Genomic DNA, 23,068 nt, shown 5'->3' on the forward strand with positions numbered 1-23,068 from the left:
TGTACAACATCAATGACATCACAGCATTGTTTTTCATAAGTGAACGATTCTTTTTATTCACATCCACTGTTCCAGTTGTGAACTTTTTTTATATATTAATCAGTAGAGTCATTAATTTATTAACTTGCTTCATTTGCATGATAATCAATAACGCTTCCTTCAGTCAAAAGTCCATCCCCTGTTGTCATCTCACATCAAAAATTTTAGAGCTGTTTTGGACCGTTTTTGCTGGTTTGATCTGTGCATGTTTCTCTACTGATTCAGACAAGATGGCTATTTCAATATTATAAATGAAAAACTCTTTATTATATTTTAGCCTGAATCTAGTGAATGAATCTTGTGTGTGCTACTTTTATGGTTTGGAAGCTTGAAAGCTTTAGTCTCCATTCATTCTAACTGCATTGAAAAGAGCAACCTGTGCATTATTGATGCCAAATTTCCCTTTTCAGAGATGTAAAATCTGTATTGGAAGAATGCAGGCTTTCAAGATCAGTTACAGAACTAAGAGTCATGAAAATAAGTTGGTTCCAGCTTTTTTTTTTTTTTACAAAAGTGGCACAATGTACAGTATTGAAAAAATGCATGCTATGATACCCTGAAGAAACAGGATCAGTTCACTCAGATTTGTTGGTTGCCACGCCATATTTCATGGGAATGTCAGAAAAGACATAGTATGAACCTTTTGGTAACATGAACACAAGATCTTATGTTGAGGAAAAATATATTGTATGTGTCAAAATTATCCATTAAATAAAAAAATCATTAAATAAAGATCATTTTCCTTGAAGATGTGTCAATTTTCTGCCAGAAATATATCAAAATTGTATTTTTGATTAGTAATATGCAATGCTAAGGACTTCATCTGGACAACTTTAGAGGTGATTTTCTCAATATTTATTTGATTTTGATTTTTTTGCACACTCAGATTCCAGATATTTAAATATATTTCAAATATTCAAAATCTGTTAACCTAACTGAATTCAAAATATTTTATACTGGTTGCACATTCAGCGTCCTTTGTTGACCGATATCAGTCAATATTTTGTGTAACTAACACTCAAAGGAGGTAGTACTGTATTAACTACAAAGTCATACAAAAGACATCACTGGGGACATTGCCAACGTTATTGTGTGGAAAAAACACATGCCCATATGTTTGAATCATTTTCCTCTTAGAGCAATCATTTGGAACGAGTTTCGATCCGCAGTGATTGAAGGGCCCTAGGGAACATCCGCTGGCAAAGAAAGTTCTCGTCAGGATGTCACATATGAGTCACAGGGAGAGAAATTTAATCTTTTGAGTTCTCAACTATTCATTCAATGCCCGCTCTTGTCAATCCAGATGTTAAAATGTTGTCCTAGACATCAAGATAAAACCCATTCCAAACAATGAATATCATAAATCTAGCATGAGAATAAGCTGAGGACCCAGAAATGTGAAGACCCATTATTTTCTGGTTTCTAGGCTAATGCAAACTCATGGAACATAATATTTTAACAGTTTTTGGCATAAAGGAACTAATTTTTACCGTACAATATTTTGTTGGCCATTTCTATAAATATATCCGTGTCACTTATGACTAGTTGTTATCCAGGGTCACATTTCTCTTCATTTCTGAATGCACAAAAGACAGTATTGAGACTCTGTAGATGTTCCAATTTTACTGGTCATTCATTTAAGATATTTGCATGCCAGAATCAAATCAGTGTTTTACCCAGAAAATTAACTACTTAAACTTTTTTTTTAGGTATTAATGAAAAGTGATAGAGCTAGAAGCTTTTGATACCCAGTTCTACAAAAAGATTAATAGCAAAATATGGAATTTGCCCGCTGTAAAACAATTGAGAAGGACACATGTTGTACAAGATACATTTAATGATTTTATTGAAAAATTTAAATGAGTAAGTCACAATGAAAGTGACTGGTTGAATGTACTGCAGCATTTTGACAAACATTCACGTCGTGGCACAGCAGACAACGATAAAGGACACAAACCTCTTGTACATGCATTGAAACAAACCCAACCTTTACAGTGAGTGGAAAACTACGGTTTAAAAAAAAAAAAAAACCACACAACTGTGAGAAGTCAAAAGCAGCAGATACAGTTTTTTTTTTTTTTTTATTAATCTTGCTAATCTCCTTAAGCATTATAAAACCCACATAGGCAAATCGATGACATGTCCTTCACCCTCAGCATGTTGCCTACATTCAGTTGAATAGAAATAGTGTCACTTCAAACTTCAGTTGTCCTAAAATACGTGCATTTACGCTAAAACCACAAGCAACTTAAATGTTTTCAAAACAGTGCATGCAAATCAAACAAATTAACACCTTTATAAAACATACCCAGCACTACAACCAAATGTTTAGGACCTTCCACAACCTGGTAGAAACAGTTGCAGGAAACAAGCTGAGGGTGAGGAAACTAGACAGAAATAACATTAAACCAGCTAAAATTTGACAAAGACACTTCTTTTTTTTTTTTTTTTTTTACATAAGCTGTAACATTAAATAGAATATTTATACAATCACATAGAGTGCTGTCAGATTATTAATCCCAATATTTTGTGGACTAGTATTACAACAAAGGTAAGATGCAGTAAAGGAGTACAACACTGAGAACAGGCAAAAAGGCAGCCTGGGATAGGTTTGTTGTGGCTGAGGTTGGCTTTAGAAGACTAGTAGTTTTGATACCTGATGTTGGTGTTAGAAGGCCAGTAGTTTTAGTACCGGATGTTGGCTTCGTAAGGCTGGTATTTCTGAGACCTACAAGGCCAGTTGTTTCGGTACTGGATGTCGGCTTTATAAGGCTGGTATTTCTGAGACCTACACGGCCAGTTGTCTCGGTACTGGATGTCGGCTTTACAAGGCGGGTTGTTTTGGGACCGGCTACCTGTGACATCACTACCCTGCCGTTGATTGGCTGAACACCTCTGAATGTGTTGGTCATTAGGGGAGAGTTGGTGGTCTTGTTGATGTAGACCAATGTTGTGAAGAGGTCAATCTGTATAAAAGGGGTGGGTAAAATAAATATACATATAAAATACACATTTCTCCTTTGCATTTAAAGATTCAGGCCTAAATTTAAGATTTAACATCTGACATGCATGGAGTTTAATAAGCATTGGTTTTTAAATTTGGAATAATTTAAATCTGTTGATTCTGAAAACATTTAAGCAGCATGGTTAATTTGTAGAACATGGTACAACTATGGAACAATGCAGATTCAGCTAGCTAGAAATTAATATGAAAACTAGGTTTGTTTAGAAATATCAGGTTATTTTAAAACATTCAGTTTATAGAGCCTTTTCACGACATCAACAGGCCATATGGAGTCACTGAATGTTTATTTTTTAAAAAGGCACCGAACGAAACTAACATTTTGCGGATTGCTGCTGAAAATGATCAATTATTGTAATGTTTTGGGCTGTCGGTTGAACCGGGGAAAAAACAAAAGTACTATAGGTTTCCAAAAGATACAAGTCAAAGAAAAGACACGCGTTTGTGGTTGGCCAAGCGGAGCCAGAATTTCCAGGGCAAGAATCCGGACAACATTTGAGCTAGTTCTTAGAATTCTCGGTCAGGAAGGTGAAATATTAGGCTAATATCTTAATACTGCTAATATCTTCACCACCCATTAACTTTAGTTTGTTAAAATACTGCACCCTTTCCTACTTACAAAGCCCCCTATATGACTTAACTGCTTCCACACATTTTTGCCTGTGGTTTAGAAAGCATAAATTAGCAGAAACAACCTATTCAGTAGTGCATTAACATACAATCCATGCGGTTATTTGAATCAGAGGATCACCAATATGGCCGTGCATCTCGCACCCGGATAACTGACCAAATCGTGATACAAGTGTGCAATTCAAATACATAAAGCTTAAGTGTAGGCCTTATTTTTTTTTAAACTGCATAGCTTTTAGACTCACCAAATCCCAGCTGACTTTGATGGGGTCTTTAAAGATGGTCCAAATCACCCCTTCATCGCAGTTTGGTGTGGTCAAAGAGCCAATATAACGGTAATATTTAGTCCTGTCCACTCCAGGAAGCAAGTCATCCATGGAGATGCTATCATAAATGCGTGCTTGATCACCTGAGACAACACATAAATGTCGCTTACATTCTTAAAAATAAAAGGTGCTTCACAATGTAGCAGAAGAACCTTTATCTAAATGGCTCCATAAAGAACCCTTAACCGCTGAAGCTTTCGGTTTCACAAAAGGTTCCTTGTAGCATAACCAGTTTGTGGAACCAAAAATGGTTCCTCCATGCCGTCGATGTGAAGAACCTTTAAGCACCTTTATTTTTAAGCATGTACCAACATATGCAACCACTTCTTTACTCATACTGTAAAATCATGTCCAAACCTGCATTGGCAATTTTTGTAAGATAAGACGTTAAGGTCTTCCAGCTCTCTGGTTTCCCAGTGTCATTAGATGCCTGTTGGAGAATTACAATTGAAACACTCATTTGAAATATATGGTCATAAATTTTCCAAATATTGGGGAGGAAAAGACAATATACCTCTATGAAGACACCAAGAACTGCCAATGCTGAATCTCCAGACACACTGACATTATGTTCAGCCTTATTCACGATATGCAACTGAGACAAATCCTTTTATTAGGCCAGTGATAAAACAAAAGCTTTATTAAAAGTAAAGTTATGGTCATACCTCCATAGGGAATCGTTTGCCATTCACACCATGTTCAGATCCAGGCGTGGCACTGCCATTGCCCCAGTGAAGATGAAACTGTGTACTGGCAAACAGGCCTGGCAGATCTCCTCCTTCCACATGCATTTTTTTGTGATCAATTGTAACTTGAACTAAGGTGTAAAACCAGAACACAAATTAAACATTCTGTTCCCAGTCAGTAAGTTTTCTTTGCACAAAAGCAGAACAGAAACTTTAAGCTACTTACTTGCCGTGCCAGTGTTTTTAATCTCAGTTAAGGCTGCTTTGTCATTGTAGCCAGTGAACGTCAAAGAGGTCAGATTAGTGTTAGCTTGGACATTAGCAGTTACAATGTTTATTGGAGACTGTTGAGTGCCATTGCAGTATTTTCCCACGAGTGTGGGCCAAGTGACATCACCTGAGATGCAGAAAATGTTTTAAAACATCCTCACCCAGTTAGTCATCTCTCAAAAACCAAAACAAATCTGATCTTAACAGTAACAGTGAAATACTTTGGCTCAATTAAATCACGTAATCAAGTGACCATTAGAGTTTAATGTTCTTTCTGAAAGCATGACAAAAACCTACTTACTGCATGAAGGGCTGTGATAACACCAAGCTACAAAAAGGCACATAAAAATTAAGTTAAACACAATCATGCAACAGAAGTCATGGAAATGAAAAAAGCAACCAAATAACAAACACTTACACACTAAGGTTGGTTCACTACAAACCATGTGCAACAGACAAGCTGCGAGGAAGGTTATGATAGCATTTGTCTATTTAAAAAAAAAAAAAAAAACACAACGGCAAAAGTAATGCAAACACTCTGCCCAGTTCTGTTATTTTCAGGTTAGTTAATATTATACATACACAAGTTTTCAGTGCAAAGACAGAAACTTACCATTATTAGACCAATAAATATTTATAAAGAACAAACTTGAATTTTTTTTCTTTTTTTTTTTAATTACTAAAGCCAAAACCAGAGTCTTGTATTGAACCTGCAAAACCTTGTTTAAAAACCACTAGCTGTACGAAGGGTTTATAAGTCCTAAACTGTACAGAGAAAGGCAGCAAAATGAGATAAGTGGTAACTTCAGTGATTAAGGCCTATTTGGTTCAGGTGTTTGATGAATCGTTTAGACTGACAGCAATCATAGTCCAGCCTCAAACAGGTAGTTTGATGGCCAGTTTATAACCCAGGTTCCAGGTCTTAATTAAAACTGGTGCGTCACTGCCAAATATTCACAGTTATAGTTATAATACTTAAAAAGTCCATTTTAAGTACTATAGATATTAAAACTATTTAAGCATTAAAAGTTCCCCCATTTTTGGAGGGAAAATAGATAACAGATAATGGTTAATTATTCTGGAATTAAAGTGTTGCTTTTAAATGTTACATTTTATTTCTAAAATGTAGTAATATTGCACACATGAATGAAAAAATGCATACAATATGCTGTATTTACAACTGCATTCATCCTAAAATAAAGGGCGTATTGAGTAAACAGTGATTGTGTAGTGTATTTTACAAAATGATAAAATATTTAGGTTAATCTGGAAGTATTAACTTTATATGAGGTAACAACCTAACATGCTAGGGTAAGAGTTTAACTAGAGTTTAACAAAGTTGTGTAACTAGAGAGTTTATGTTGAATAAATGGATGCTGATGTGATATTTAAATATTCAATGTTAATTTAGCAGTATCCATTCATTCGCTTTTCACGATACAAATCGTACAAAAATGTAGGCTACTACAATATATTTAGTAGCTTATTAGTGGTGACTACTGTATGTAGCTACATATGGTATAAATGTTAAAATGTGTTGTTGGATATTGTTGTGAGGACTTTTATTATGACGGGCGTGAGAGGAGAACAGAATAAAGGAGAAGAGTGTGTGAAGAATAGCTCATTTGTGTTCAAGGGTTTATTTTAATAATATTCTAACTTATTTAGTATTAAAGCCCTGAACGCATCCAAAGGTTAAAGTAATCCACAGTTGGATTTCTCTGTGTTTGACACATCTGTAGGTTGCAAAACAGCCCAAATTGGCTTACTTTCCACCCTGCGATTTTGATGTGTATGATATGGCTTCAGCAGTGGAGTAGTTGCATCTGTAAGCAAACTGTAATGAGCCGAGAGTGAGCGGCATGATGGTCTTAAAGGGCCAGAACACTGAAAAATAAGAATTCTTTCATTATTTTCCAAACCTGTATGAATTTCTTTCAACTGCTTAATACAAAAGCTATTTTGCAAAATGTGGGTAATCAAGCAGTTGCTGGTCCCCGTTGATTTCCATAGTATGAAAACATAAATATATTAAGTTTGCAAGTCAATGGGGATCAGCAAACATCCCTTTAAGGAGATATAAGGCATTCTACCATTTGGATATAACTCCTTACCTCAACTTTGCTTGCTCTCCATCCAACCTGTGACAATGGAAAATAACAACATCATTTGTTTTACCGCAGAGCAGCAGTGGATTTGCACGACCAGCTTACAGGTACTGTACTGAATGATCTTTGCCCTTATTGTCATGTTTTTTTATTGCATGCAAACTATGTTGGGGGTGATAAACACTGTTTTTTCCCACAGCTTTTTAAATGTAAACAAAAACTCCTGTAGGTCTAGCCATATGACACAGACAGATACGTGAGGGAAACTAAAGCAACTTTAAATTAAATGTAGCAATGCAACATAATTAGTTACCTTCTTATGAAGATAAAGTATTGTAACATGCTCAACATCTACAAGTACCAAATCTGTCAAAATAATGAAAAACGGACTGGTAATTTTCCACCAGGACATTGGGTCTCATTCCCTAATCATTTAGTGAATTATTTCAAATCTGTATGCAAGAGAAATTCTCATGAAAGAAGTTGGCATGTGTGCCTAAGTTCATGTACAAATTTGTGCAATTTGTGAATGAGACTCATTATCCATTATGGACATTTCCTGTAACCATAAAACATAACAAAATCCTTAATTCGAAGTATAATACATGTTCAAAAATAAATATAAAAAATATATATTAACACAGTACATTACAGACTCCTATAGAGTGTATTAAAAGTAACATTTGCCCAAAATTTTATGTGGAGTTATGTCTAATCAAATCACCCTTACATTCTATAGGGCTGTCTACCGTTTAGAGCCCCAGGCAATGTAGTCTGACACTAGGAGGCCTATAGCTCTCATGCATACAGTAATTCTGTAATGGCTTAAACAGCTGAATAGGGGAGAAAGTTGATTGAATAACACGGGCAACACGGGTAGCCTTGACTTTCTCATTGGCAACAGAAAACTTACAGGTCAAAAGAAAAGGAAAGTAAACCATAATTATCAAAACTCTATATATTGCGATATTAGAGTGATATCAGTACCACAATCCAGTATAATTTTATAAATACTCCTGTTTTTGTATGCAGTTTGTTAAAAAAAAGATAACATCTATTTAAAAATTTGCATTGACGTTTTCGGATATGAGACCTCCAGAGCGTCAGCGGGCGTTCTGCCCTCACGAACCTGCTCGAGGGCGCCTTACCTCGGCTAGATCTTCTGGAATTTACCACTTGCTCTGTCTCTGTAGTGGTTACACATGAAATACATTTTTATGGGTAAATCTAACAGTAGTCTTGGCAAAGATAGTTTTGGCAAAGTCTCATGTTTATGTAAACTCAATGCTGTATATCAGAGTGCTGACTTTGTACTTTTGACTGAATTGCCTAGCAACATTTATGATGGCTGTTGTTGTTGTTTATTAAATATTGTTATTCAATAAATAATATTTTATAGAAATAACAGTATTTAATAATAGTGTTTAGTATTGAGAAATAGTGCGTGTGTTCGTGATGGTGATTTTAGTTACATGTTCCACCATTAGATGGCAACAATTGACAGAGAGACAAAAGACCTTTTATTTTGAAAAGTTAACGCTATAAGCATGAGTAATTTTTTTGTTTCAACAACAGCTTCACGCAGCGAACAAATGCACAGAGCAGCAAAATCACCCTTAACAGATGAAAGGATATTAACCAAGCGGCATCCTCCTGCTCTCTCTACTGAAACCAACACGGAAGTGACTTAAACTGGAATTCATCCACTGGCCGCTAGAGACTGGCTGCAAAAGTGAATCAATCCCATAGACTCATGTTAAAATGCCCAACTTTACAGCAGAAAAAATATGTTTACAGCCTGGTACAAAAACTGGTTTTGATCTATATAGCTAATTTTGCCCTTCCTGCCAACTGTGACGGGGTGAATTTTTTTTTTATAACTCAGCCATTTAAGTTATATTAAGCCTTAAAGTTCTGCATAATTAAGGGTGTGGTCACTTGAGTGACAGGGGGATTGCCACTGTCATGCTAACCAGGGGTGGTTTCCGCAACCAGCTCCACCCACGTCCCGCCTCTTTGACTATTTTAGATTATCCAGGAGTGCCGCGCGATGATGCAATTCCAAGATGGTGACAGCCAACTCCCGCCCACGATGAGCTTCCAAAATGCTATTCAGAAACCTACGGGTGATGTCACAGACACTACGTCCATATTTTTTATAGTCTATGATATTAACATTATGACAAAGTTCCTCAGCAGGTATTTAACCAAACGATTATTATGAACATGAGATGGATCTGAAGAATGAATGCTGTATCGAATGCAGGCAATCACTCTTGCCCAGTCCATCTCTCTCTCATAATACAGTGAGCTTTTAATATAGTAATACAATAAACTTTCAATGTTCATTTGTTACTAGCAAGTGGTGTTTTGAAATATGTAACAAAGGCTTGGGCTCAGCTGTTAAACTGCCAACTTTAGATTTGAATTTGTGACAAAAAGAAGTAGATCTGCACAAAAGAGGGCTTTTAAAGATGCTTTGTTGCTATTTTGTTAAAGGGATAGTTCACCCAAAAATGAAAAATTGATGTTTATCTGCTTACCCCCAGGGCATCCAAGATGTAGGTGACTTTGTTTCCTCAGCAGAACACAAACGAAGATTTTTAACGGAAATGGTGCAGTCTGCCAGCCAAATAATGTCAGTGGATGGGCACCAAACCTTTAAAAGTAAACAAAAACATGCACAGACAAATCCAAATTACACCCTGGCGTATTCTACGCCAGAACGCGTTCACATGTAACGAGCCAGATGAAAAGCTTGTGCTCATGACAGATGGACGTGGCTGTGTATCAAAGGTAAAAATGATATAAATACTGTTCAGTTTCTCACAAAAACCGATCGTTTCGTGTCTTAGGACATCAATGTATCGTCACGAGCCGCAGGGTGTAATTTGGATTTGTCTGTGCATGTTTTTGTTTACTTTTAAAGGTCTGGTGCCCATCCACTCACATTATTTGGCTGGCAGACTGCACCGGTTTTCCTTAAAAATCTTTGTTTGTGTTCTGCTGAAGAAACAAAGTCACCTACATCTTGGATGCCCTGGGGGTAAGCAGATAAACATCAAATTTTCATTTTTGGGTGAACTATCCCTTTAATGTATTTACACACTTGTGCCATTAAATTGTTGTATAAATGCAATATCACACTTGTATAGACATGAGATATGGCTGTATATTAGCACGCTGTGATTATCTACAGCATTAGGTCTGCAGCCTTGTGCCTATGGCCGAATCACAGCAGTACCACTATACAGCCATATCTCATATCTACTTCTGTGATATTGCTCATAAGTATAATGTAGATAGATATATAGATATCCACCAAATTCACTTTTAGAATAAATCCCCTTTATTCAGTGGGTATGTAAAAAGTCTACAAACTTTTTGAACAAGATTCTAACTCTTTGATTTGTCCATTTCCCTCGCTCTGTTTAATTGGAACATCACTGTTGTACCCACACAACAGTGTGTGTGTTTCTGTTTACTTGGACTATCTACTATTGTTGATGATGGTCTTCACTGCAAAGTCATGCCACGTCTAATGTTTTGGAAAAAAAAATGATTGATACCTCTTCACAATGACATCCCATCACATTCGTGAGCTCTATTTAGGCCATGGACCAAGAACATAAGAAAAAAAAATGTTAATTCAGGATTAATCAGCATAAATAAAAGGATAATTAAATTTACAGGAAAAGTTTGAATGTACTGTCACAGGCGAAGAATCACACGACAAGGAAAGCTGAGTGAACAGCCCAGGAGGCTGGATTTTATTAAACAAATACTTTAAAACGTGAATGTGAAGCGTGGCTTGAGGCTGGTGCGGCGTGTCTGTGTTGTGCTCTTCAAATGTCGAAAGTGGGTGGCCAGAGGTGCTCCAGTGAGGGAGATCGGTCACTCGCTGCTTTCTAAAACAGAAGAGAACACACGTTAGAGCCGTTTTTTTCCAGCTTGAGACATCCGTCTGTTTGGCTGAGTAGCGTGCCGGCTTATAAAGCCGGTTGTTGATTGGGAAGCAGCGGTGGCTGATCTGCGGTGATGAGGACGTGCAGATATAGATTGTCTGTTGCCAGGGCGACGCTGACGAGTCCGGAGACAGTCGTCACAGTACTTTAACTTCAAATAGAGTACCATGCACTGATCTATATAAGTGGTACCATGACTCATTGTATTCTTTTTACAACTCATAGTTACCGTTTTAACAGGATTGTGAAAGCTTTTTACACCCTCATGGTGTCCAATCCTTCACAAACTGAAGCAGTTCATGAGTCAAATGCAGTTTAAATACGGGAGGAAAACATAGTTACAAGAGATTGCAAACAGTGACTCTTCCGCCATCTGTGTTTTGGTGTATTGTTAAGGTGTTTTGGTCATACTGCCCTTCTTTTTCTTTGTTGAGATTCATTAGAACCTGTGGAACAGTAATGGTCCTGTATCTTTCCTGAGAAGTAGGTACAAAGTTCCTGAAACAAGCAACATTAGGTCCTGGAGTTTCCGTTTCAAATGTCTAATCAGGGTATTTAGTCTAAATATACTATAACTCCATGATTTTTTTTCCCCCTCTCCACTACCCAGTCCCTAATCTTGTTACAACACAAAACATAAAAGTTAAAATGCTTAATGGTTCTCAACGAAGCCTAGATTCAAACAGAGAATTTATTACAATTGTAAACCTGTTGCTATAATACTGCCGTGATGGTAAAAGGGCTGATAGAGAAATGCATCAGTCTCAACTATCAATTTTCTCTTTGAAGTGTGAAGTAGTCCATTATTTAAACAAACACGTTTCTCCTTCAGTACAAAAAAAAAAAAAAAAAAAAATAAATATTAATCAAACAAATGCTGAAAACTCTGCCTTGTTCCATTCATTATAAAATGAGTTTAAGTTTGGAAAGTAATTCTAGAAGTAGCTGGAAGTCAAGAAATTTGAATGCACAAACCCATAACCATTTAACAGCATATAGAAACCATACAACTTGGGAGAAAAGAGACTTGCTACTTGACTAAAATAATAGGCTTTTATTTATTTTTTGGTATAAATACATACATTAAAATAATGGATAACAAATGTTTATGGATTAGATTAACCAGAAGGCACAAGCATTTTGACAAAACAAACAGTCACATGTTGGTGCAAAGACAAAATACATAAGTAGCATTTAAATTACCATTGAGAAACCAAACCCCTTGTGCAAAGACCTGTGATTCCTGTGGGAGGGAAAACAAACCCTGACTACAAACATGTGCTACTGAATGTCAGTCAAAACAAGCACCTGTTACAGCTGTTAAATTGAACTCATTTAAAAATATTTGCTTCAAATTAAATCAAATGACAAACTACCAAGACTTCACTTCATCAGCTTCTGTCTACATTCAGATGACAACTCTATACCAAACTACAGCACAGATCTAAAAGCTTCATCACATCCTAAAGTGAGAAACTGATAGTCTTAAAATGTAGAGTGCACAAGAGTTTCAAAAACACCCAACCATTCAACAAAATTAGCTTATACACAAAAGTAAGCTTTTGTATAAAGTAATTACATGTTAAGCAGAGTGCTGCACTGTAAACAAAATGTAGAAATTACAGTATTACTGGCAGCTGGTTGCCAGTAACTTACTGTAGATTTAAATTTATGCTATTTACTGGCAACAGTTTGTTCAAAGTTAATTGAACATTAACAAGCCTTTATCTTTACAGAATAAAACTAAAATAACAGCCTCATGCAAAGCATTCTGGGAACCAAAATCTGAAGGAAAAAAACAGAAAAAGGTTGAAGGTTTCTGGTTCCCAGAATGCTTTGCAGTAGGTTGTTATTTTATAGTTTTATTCTGTAAAGACAAAGACTTGTTAATGTTTAATGTTCATTTAACTTTGAACAAACTGTTGCCAGTAAATAACAAATTAAAAATCTACAGTAAGTTACTGGCAACCAGCTGCAGAACTACAGCAAATTTTTTACAGTGTGGATGCAATTACGGATATTAACAATCTGCATAGGTTGCTACCTGAGATCTCAATCAAGTATAATTCTTAAAGAACTGTCACAATGTTAAAATTACTTTGTACTTTTTTTTTTTTTTTTAAATTAGTATCATTTTTAAATTTAACTCGTTCTGTAACACTTAGTCCTCCCACTCAAATCCTACCAGTATATGGTTTCGTAATCAAATCTGGGGAAAGGTTCAGGGGTTTGACAAGCAGAAGAGAGGTCTAGAACATTCAAGTTAGATGCCGTTTGAGAAAATGAACCAGTAGCTCTGGTACCAGCCACCTGTGACATCACGATCCTGCCGTTGACCGGCTGAACACCCCTGAATGTGTCCACCATTAGAGGAGAGTTGGTTGCCTTGTTGACGTAAACACTTGTACTGAACAGGTTAATCTAATAGTGAAAGGAAATTAAAACGGTTTAAATCTATTAAGATAATTGATGCAAGTCAGAAGTTGTGAAACAATCTTTTCTCCCAAAAGACTTACCAAATCCCAGCTGACTTTAATGGGGTCTTTAAAGACTGTCCAGATCACACCTTCATTGCAGTTCGGTGTGGTCAAAGAGCCAAGATAGCGGTAATATTTAGTCCTGTCCACTCCAGAAAGAAGGTCATCCATAGAGATATATTGAGTGATGCATGCTTTATCACCTGAGAAGCATAAAGGGCATTAGAAGAACGAGTTTATTTGTACATCTTTCACAAAAGCAATTAAAAGATGGTCAGTTTTGTTCAAAGCAAGCACAAGAGATTCTAAAGTACATCTGAAGTAATTAAAGGATTTGGGTAGTGGTCAGTTTTGACCGAGGGAACAATTTTTATACCGATCAATGTATGACAAAGTACTGCAAGTATCTGCTCAAAATAGCTCTCATGGTACCTTGTCATACACTGATCGATTTGCGCAGTGCTGCTTCAAGCCAAACACACCCAGTGATTTAATTACTTTGCGCTTTATGAAAACGTGGCAAGTAAGTTCCACTTCTGCAACCAGAAACTTGCCTGCATTGGTAACTTTAGACAGGTAAGATGTTAAGGTTTTCCAGCTGTCTGGTTTTCCAGTGTCATAAGTGGCCTGTAGATTTATTAAAAAAAAAAAAATAATAATAATTATATATATATATATATACACATACATACACACACTGTATATACACACACAGGGTGGGAGAAAAAAAAAAAAAAAAAAAAAAAAAAAAAAAAAAAAAAAGATTCTCCGATGCATCGCGATTCTCTCTTCAACGATTCTGAGCTTGTTTTTTTCCCCGCATATGGCACATGTGCTAGAGACGCGACAGGCTTCTTTGCACCGAATTTGCACTGTGAGACACGTGCATTGCTTGACAGTGTGTGTTTCCATCTGCCGTGTTTTACTTAAGATATGCTTTCATTTATGCCGCCTGGAATGCAGTACTATTAGATGCACTAAACTCGTGCACTGACAGACTTTCACGTGCGCTTTGCGTTTGTTCCTCCTAAGCTCGATCGCGGATGCGGTTAAATGCACTTGCGAATAGTTTTAAACGAAACTGTACATACAGTCAGTTATGTTTTCAGAGCAGGAAAAAACAGCTGATATATCGAAATAGATTTGTGCATCAGTGGCATTCCGTCCATTACAAGCTGCTGCTCCGCATTCCCGGGCTGTCAGAGAGAATGTGTTCAGGTGTTAATTAATATTTAATCAGAAAAAAAACGCACAGAGGCTGCGAGATCCTGATTGCCGAAAATCATAGTGTTTAATGCACAACTTACTTGACTAAATCAAATGGAAAAAAAAAAAAAAAAAAACCCCATCCTAACTGTATATTTACATAATTTCTCAATTAAAAATGTGAAAGTCCACTGAAAAAAAAAAAAAAAAAAAAAAAAAAAAAAAAATAGCCTATATAAAATGTATATAATATTTTAAGATAACAAAGGAAAATGAGGAAATATTGAAATGTGATCGTCTCTGATTTTATTGGTTTCTTAATCTAAAGATATTATTTTCGGCATTACTGGTGGTTTTTAGCTCTCAGCATGCCTGGTTTTTAAAAAAAAAAAAAAAAAAAAAAAAAAAAAAAAAAAAGGCATTAGTTTGAATGCAGCCTGGTAAAGCTGCATGTCTATGATCTCATCAGTAATAATAAAATGGCGGTAATGCTGAGGAAAAAAGAAAAAAAAATATTGTCTTTAAACTTTTGGATACCTAAAGAACACTTATTTTAAATAAGAAATTGTTTTAAAAGTACATAGCTTATGTAATTTAAAAAATAAAGTAAAATTGGCACAAAGTAAAATTGATAAAACACATGAAAATGTAGCCATGTGCACTATAGAAAACTGAGAATGTGAGCATCGTGATATTTAGTTTATAATAAAAACAGTAATTTAATTGAATCTTGAAACCAGTGAAGATTGACACACCTACTTTTACAGAGATTCCAACTATAAACAAAAAGCATAGAAATTGCAATTTTACATGTTTTTAAAATTGTAAAGTTGTATTTGCACAGAAGAATTAGGGAGAAAAAAAAAAAAAAAAAAAAAAAAGTGGATCAAGAATCGTTTTGGAATAGGATCGTGAAGTGCCTGAAGATTCCCACCCCTAATATATATACACACAAATGGTTCACAGGTTGAAGAGTCTAAAACAAATAAAAATAAGGGGTCATTAAGTGCCATCTGTTGTTCCTGTAGAAAGAACTTTAGATTGATTTTTAAAAAAAAAAAAAATAAAAAAATAAAATAAATTACTGAAAGGTTGTTTCAGAAACCAGAAATGGTTACACACTCATATTGATCGTTTTATTAAAGTGTAGAAAACATACCTCGATGAAAAAACCAAGAGCAGCCAGTATAGTTGAGCCATTATGCACAAACTTATTCACTATGTGCAGCTGTAAGAGATGGTCAGGACAAGTGATGAGGAATAAAGTACTAGTACTAAGTTACACTAAACGGCATAAACCCACCTCCATAGGGTATTGTTTGCCATCCACAGTATGTTCAGATCCAGGCATGAAACTGCCGTTACCCCAGTGAAGATGAAACTGCGTACTTGCAAACAGTCCTGGCAGATCACCTCCTTCCACATGCATTTTCTTGTGATCAAGTGTGACTTTAACTGAAGACAAAACCAAAATACACTAAACACTACTGAATGGATAACTCCTGCATGCTGAAGATACAGCCAAGTGCACAGAAACAGCAGCAACAAGCTAACAAAACCAAGTCTTACATGTCATTCGTACATTTGCAAAAGATTATGTACTCACTCGTCTTGCCAGTGTTTTTAATCTCAGTTAAAGTTGTGTTGTCATCAAAGCCAGTGAAGTTGAAAGAGGTCAGATTAGCATTACCCTGAACATTTGCGGTTATGATGTCTATCGGAGACTGCTGAGTGCCGTTACAGTCTTTTTCCGCAATTATGGGCCAAGTGACGTCATCTGAGATGGAGAAAGCACTTTACAGCGAAGCTTACAAAAGACATTTTTACATTCAGGGCCTTAAAATGACAAAGTAATATTATAGAAGACTTACTACATGATGGCATGTGATAACACCAAGCTGAGAAAAGACCAAAAACCACAAGATAAATATGCTAAAGTAACAAAGAACATAATTCAACAGCCCTATTCAAGGGTAATTATTTCTAATGTGGATGAAAACGATTTTCAACATTTACAGGGGTTAGTCTGTGATTTTATTGCCGTACGAGTCCAGAATGTTTTTTTCCTCCCACATTGAGGGGAATTTTTTTTTTTTTTTTTTTTAATATATATATATATATATATATACACAAATTAAGTTTGTAATTTATTTACCATCCAAATCCATGTCGGAGTTTACAAGAAGAAATTGATTCTGTTAACATTTTTGACCACTGCCAAACACCATATGATAACCGTTGCACTCTGTTGTACTTTACAATCAAATACTTTTCAGTTACAGACATGCATGCAAAGTATTTAAAAAAAAAAAAAAAAATATTTCATAACAGCTCACACTTGCTGTGGTGGCACAGTTAAGAACATTAAAAATAATAAAAATTAATTTGAAGACTGAATGTGAAATTCCAACATAAACAGTAATAGTAAAATATAGAAATGACTTCGAAAGTATATTTAACATTAATTAGACTTAAAATGACTTCTAACTTAAGCAAACTTAAAACAACCTACACAAACCCATTTTAATAAATGCCCTTATAGGCAAGAATTTAAAGTTAGCAATTTAATAAGTTAAACACTTAAAGATAGTAACTATAGAAATGGATTTCTTCTATTAACTAATTTAAAGATAATGTACAACAGATAGCCAGACATAACAGCAGCTGGTTATTAGGTTATTTTGGCTGCTGTTACTTTAATAGCTGGCGCTGCTGAACTTGATCCAGAACTGAAACTGCTTTAAATATGACTGGTAAATAAATTCTAATGCACAGCTTTAAGTTAGCTTTAATCGCCTGCCTTTTTTGTAACTTCATGACTTAACTAACGACATAACTACGAGCCTGCCATCTCTTGGTTGCATGTTGGGTTTAAATATGACACAGCGCTTTGATATAACCATACAGCGTGCGCTGGCCCATTTGTGCGCGCACTTGAAGAGAACGCACCACGAGCGCAGAACAACGGCTGACAGAACAGGTAAATTCGTTTTTACTGACATAAGGCCAGACAACATCCCATCTAACCGCGGTTCACGGTTGTTCTACTGAAGCTTCTCGTCACTGGTGCCGTTCCTGCGCTTGTTTGACTCGGGCCTGGTGCCGAGGTAAAATTGGAGCGCGCTTCTGGAAAGTTTCCTGTTTGATAGATGCTCTTAAGCGTTCTGCGTCTAGCCCCGCCCACACGTTAAATATTTTTAACGAGTTAAACTACTCAAATTAATCTCCTGTGTTTACTCGTTAATTTTGACACCACTAATAAATAACGTTTTATTTGCAGCAGACAATCCTGCAACTGACCACATTAGTCCTAAGCAATGCATTTCCGGTTCGTAGGATCACAGATCTCCTTTAATTGCAAATACCATGCAAATCATGATTTGTCATTGAGGTGCCAAGTAATATTATTTTTACAGACACCCACATGAGAAACAGTAACCATCCGAAATTACATAAATTTGGGAAAATGAATCATAGCACATGGTCAAATCTCACCTACAGATGTTGGTGCCCCATGTGACACAGGAAAGAGAAAAGCTGCAAGGCAGGTCATAATCCAAGCGTTCATCTTGGAGGGTGGCAAAGAAACATGCATGGGTTTGTGGCACAATTTAAAATTCATTATTTTAGATTAATGGTTTTCTATTAATATTTGTGCAAGGTATGTTTTTCCTCACAGTCATCCAGAATGGCATAACAAACACAATATAGGCAACTTTGCAACAAAACAAATTCAATTGTTGGTTATACCATTGCTATCTTACCATTTTACTTTATACAAGTTCCACTAGTTCAGGTAACAGACTTGCCCTCTTCTGATTAGCAACCAAAACGCAGTTGAACCTGTAAAACCTTACTTTACATAGGCCTACACATTTACCCTGAAAGCGTTACACTCAAAAGCTTTATAGGGATAAACAAACTCAAAGTGACCACCAAAAACAAATAGGAAACAGGTGTTGGCCTTTAGGGTGTCAGCTAATTAAGGCCAGCTGGGATTTGGTGAAGCAGGTGTAGCAGGTCTCCACCCAGAAGACATGCAGATGTACTAATGAACAGCCTGAGCTCCAAAAGTAACTTACGTTAATTCCATGGGTTTTGTTTTATATGTTAAGCTAAGTTAGATGATAATGCTTCTTGGGCAACAAATATTAGAAAGCATATTAGAATGATTTCTGAAGGATCATGTGATTGAAGTAATGATGCTGATAAATTCAGCTTTGCATCACAAAAAAATAATAAAAATAAAATATATGCAAACAGAAAAAGTTGTATTTCACAGTTGTTATTTTTATTTAAATGTAGCCTTGATGAGCATAAGAGATTATTTGTTATTAGGCAGCAAACATTTATTACTTCATTTTCAATAGCAGTCATGGTATTTAAAACATAATCATCTTAAATACTATTGACTAACATCAACTATCAACTAACATTAAATACAATTACAGAGGGTTCTTCATATAAAAATAAGCAGTCTGTAACGGTTTTAAACTAAGAGTTAGGGATAAACTAACAGACTGATATCCTAAAGACTTATTATCTTCACAGATAACAAATTGTGCGTTTAAAAATACACTTGGTAGAAACATGAGCAGCTAGGTGTCAACTAAATTAAATCGTGTTTGTCCATGCAATAAAATTCACAAGTGACAAAATCAAACCTGATCAAATACAATCAATAAAGCGCGTGCAAATTTACAAAAGCAATCAATCAAATACACTCATATTGCTTTCAAATGTGCACAAAGTGATTTTTACAGCCAGCACAAACTGGACAAGAGAAGTACTGTGATAAATAAAAAGGATGATGAAGGTGCATTGGATCCCCCTGAGACCTGTGACGTCACAACTCGGCCATTCAAGGGCTGAGCACCTCTGAAGTTGTTGGTGTTCAGAACTGTAGCGTTTGCGTCTTTGAAAAGGACTTTTGTGCTGAAGCGATTGATCTGTTTGGAGGAATAAAGTTAATAGAGTGACTTTCTTACTCATCCAGTGAGCAGATTTTTATGAATTACTGTACCAAAGAGTTTCCTTTACTTACAAATTCATGACTGACTTTAATGGGCTCCTTGAACACAGTCCAAATCACAACTTCATTACAGCTGGGTGTAGTTAGAGAGCCTTGGTATCAGTAATATTTAGTCCTGTCAACACCTTCAAGCAGACTGTCCAGTGTGATTTGATTCATAATGTCGGTGGTTGTATCACCTAAATATACAAAACAGTGAATAGGGTGTGATGAAACTACTTGGCTGTTTTTGTGCTGTTATTGGATCACACTGGTGAAAAGAGATTTACCAAATGTTGAAAGGTGTCAAATGAAAAACTTGTTTTTGTCTATGCAATGAAAGTCAGTGTGGACCAGTGTTGTTTTGAACCTCACTGACTTTCACTGTGAGCAAAAATGGTTGAAACATTCTTTAAAATATCTTTGGAATGACATAAATTACAAAAGTTGGTTTTTGATTGATCGCTCATTTGTTTACCTGAATTGCGGATCCTTTCCAAATAGGATGTTAGGATATCCCAGCTTTTGGTTTTGTTCGCTTCACTGGTTCCCTGTTGGTTCAATTAAAATGCATATATTATACGTGCATATTTGCACACAACCATGCCATGCATATGCTTTCAGGTTTTCCTTTGGATATAATAAATGCCATGCTCACCTCAACGAAGAAGCCAAGCACAGCCAATCCTTGGCTGTCTTTGGCAGCTACCGCAGCTGACACATTCCCGTTGTATTTTGAATGGACATTTACGATGTGCAGCTATGAGACGCACAAGAACATAGAGGGAATGCTTAAAAATAAAAAATAAACTCACACTTTCACAAAGAGATTATTAAAATATTCTTCACACAAAGAAAACATTATTTTTAAGAACTGTGCTCTGAGGGGAAATATGTGAGCCTGGACCTCAAAACCAGTCCAGCCAAAAATACGGGTCAATATGGGGAAATACGGGGAAATAAGGGTCAAAATTATCAATTTTTTTTTTTTATGGCAAAAGTCATCAGGAAATTAAGTGAAGACTGTAAATACTGTAAATATATTGACACTTTTTTGATTAGTAAAATGCATTGCTAAGAACTTAATTTAGACAACTTTAAAGGCGATTTTCTTAAAATTCAGATTCTTTTGCACCATCAGATTTTTAAATAGTTATATATCGGGCAAATATTCTTCTGTCCTAACAAACCATAAATCAATGGAAAGCTAATTTATATTACAGATGTATAATTCTCAGCTTCAAATTGACCCTAGTAATGACTGCCTTTATGGTCCTGGGTCACATATTTGATATAATGCAGTGCAGAGAAGATTCAAGGATTTATACCTCCATTGGATATTGTTTGCCATCCACGGTGTGTTCGGAGCCAGGAGAAGTGGTGCCGTTACCCCAGTGGAGATGGAATTGTTTAGGGTTGTATAAAGCTGGAAGATCACCTCCTTGCACTGACAATCTCTCATCATCCAGGTAGACCACCACTGCAAAGACAATGAACATATTACAGAAAATTTACACTGCAATCCTGGCACAGAAGTGCTACTAAAGTGGCATTTAGGTTTCTTTAAATGAGTAGTTTAATCCTGCTCAGAAGTAGCATAAATGCATTTACACTGGCTTAATTTAGCCTGGCTTTTATGCAACATTAAATCCTCACATTAAATTCTGAGCAGGCTCAGAGGAGCCTTAAGTTAGCTGTGTAAAAAAGGTTCAGGATATACTACATTGATACTAAACCTTTCCGGTGATTGATGATTGCTAGTCTAAGTTTCCACTATCTAGTCTGAGCACACTCTTAATAAAAATAAAGGTGCTTCACAATGCAATAGAAATTCCATAAAGAACCCTAACATCTGAAGAACCTTTCTGTTTGACAAAAAGTTCTTTGTGGCAAATAATGTTGTTCAGATTATAAAAAGGTAAACAAGAAATGGTTCTTTGTGGAACCAAAAATGGTTCTTTTATGGCATCGCTTGAACGCCTTTATTTTTAAGAGTGTATCACTGAACACAAAGAGGCATCAAATGACTATCCTCATTCTGTTGTTTGGCCGTATATCAACGACATCTCTTTGCTATTGTAGCTCGGACTTTTGTACTTTTCTGTGCAACCTTTTTAATGTGATGCTTCTCATTTTACAGTTTCCTAAAGATGGGCTTTGTTAGTACAGTAGGTATTTCTCATTTGGACGTCACTGAATGAATCTGCTAAACAATATTTTTTAAAGATGAACAAAATCCTTGTTCAATCATGGTTATTCTGTGCATTGAAATAAATGCAATATTAATTAAGCAAATCAAGGTTCCCAGTGTGCAGTGATCCTTACCGGAGTCGCCTGAGTTTGTGATTGACATGAAGGTGGAGTTGTCATTAAAGCCAGTGAAGGTAAATGAGGTCAGCTTAGAATTGCGCTGAACATCCAAAGTCACAATATTAATGGGAGATTGCTTGGATCCACTGCAATAGCTTGGGGCAATCTTGGGCCAGGTGGTATAATCTGTTACAAATCAGGAGTGAAGAAAAAGTCACTTCAGAACAAGTTTTTAATATTTTAAGTTTAAGTTTTATGTCAATGTGAAATCTTCTATAATATAAAAAAAATCACACTCACTGCATGTTGGCTTGTGATAGCACCATCCTGTTTAACGAAATTATAACAAAATAATCAATGAAACTTTACATCAAGAATCTTTAACAGAGTCATAAAAATGACGCTATACATATTTATTGAACTTCAATAAATGAACTTCAATTAAACTTACCTACTGAAGCGTCCGCACTGTGAACGGTGGGACACAGAAGAGCAGCGAAGCAAGTTACCAGCAAGACAATCATCTAACAAGCATCAAACAATACATTATTTTTCAACAGAAAAAAAATACAGAATAGAACAAAATGTCATTTTTTTATCAGTTAATTCAAAGTAATACGAGAAATTAAATTAATCAAATACAGGTTGCTCCGGTTTTACTGTACCTCTTCGACTTGATTCACCTGTCCGTATGCAGAAATAAGATGACTTGGCTTCATTCCCGCCTTTAGTACTCTTCGCTGGTCACCTGTGAGTGGGTGTGTCACTTCCATCAGTTCATCTGAAAAACTACATTCCGATCGAAAGCACCCATGCCAAACCGCAAGGCGTCGTTTATCTTCGCAGATTTCGTTTAATCATCTGATCGCGATTTAACCTTTCAGGTATCATTTAAATCATGTTCTTATGCCCCCTCGTGATGGAGGGTAAAAACGAAGTTCATTAGAAACCGCTTTCTCTCTTCCAAGCCTTTAAAACTGCTCAAGTACGCCGAAGTAAGTTCCAAACGTTTCCAAAA

General features: G+C 36.0%; 2 protein-coding genes and 1 long non-coding RNA gene across 3 annotated transcripts; all 3 read right to left on the minus strand.

The window, feature by feature from the left end:
* Positions 1 to 2,145: 2,145 nt before the first annotated feature.
* ca15b (carbonic anhydrase XVb) lies at positions 2,146 to 4,828 on the minus strand. Its single transcript, XM_073828737.1, has 5 exons — positions 4,683 to 4,828; positions 4,532 to 4,612; positions 4,375 to 4,447; positions 3,937 to 4,100; positions 2,146 to 3,005 (listed from the first exon to the last, which is right to left on the minus strand). The coding sequence occupies exons 1-5, from the start codon at positions 4,806 to 4,808 to the stop codon at positions 2,580 to 2,582; spliced, it is 870 nt and encodes a 289-aa protein (XP_073684838.1). The 5' UTR covers positions 4,809 to 4,828; the 3' UTR covers positions 2,146 to 2,579.
* A 115-nt stretch (positions 4,829 to 4,943) lies between these two features.
* On the minus strand, positions 4,944 to 6,151 carry LOC141298228 (uncharacterized). Its single transcript, XR_012341543.1, has 3 exons — positions 5,392 to 6,151; positions 5,275 to 5,301; positions 4,944 to 5,100 (listed from the first exon to the last, which is right to left on the minus strand). It is a non-coding gene; the product is annotated as an uncharacterized lncRNA (long non-coding RNA).
* A 7,076-nt stretch (positions 6,152 to 13,227) lies between these two features.
* LOC141298328 (uncharacterized) lies at positions 13,228 to 22,794 on the minus strand. The gene is given in 16 exon segments (XM_073828829.1): positions 13,228 to 13,467; positions 13,563 to 13,726; positions 14,078 to 14,150; positions 15,889 to 15,957; positions 16,033 to 16,184; positions 16,336 to 16,506; positions 16,601 to 16,627; positions 19,489 to 19,678; positions 19,774 to 19,940; positions 20,219 to 20,291; positions 20,399 to 20,500; positions 21,069 to 21,220; positions 22,066 to 22,236; positions 22,351 to 22,377; positions 22,502 to 22,574; positions 22,716 to 22,794. Coding segments are annotated over 16 exon segments (1,905 nt in total). The 5' UTR covers positions 22,770 to 22,794.
* Positions 22,795 to 23,068: the final 274 nt, after the last annotated feature.

The sequence above is a fragment of the Garra rufa genome, chromosome 22, assembly GCF_049309525.1.
Source record: "Garra rufa chromosome 22, GarRuf1.0, whole genome shotgun sequence".
In the NCBI taxonomy this organism is placed as follows: domain Eukaryota; kingdom Metazoa; phylum Chordata; class Actinopteri; order Cypriniformes; family Cyprinidae; genus Garra; species Garra rufa.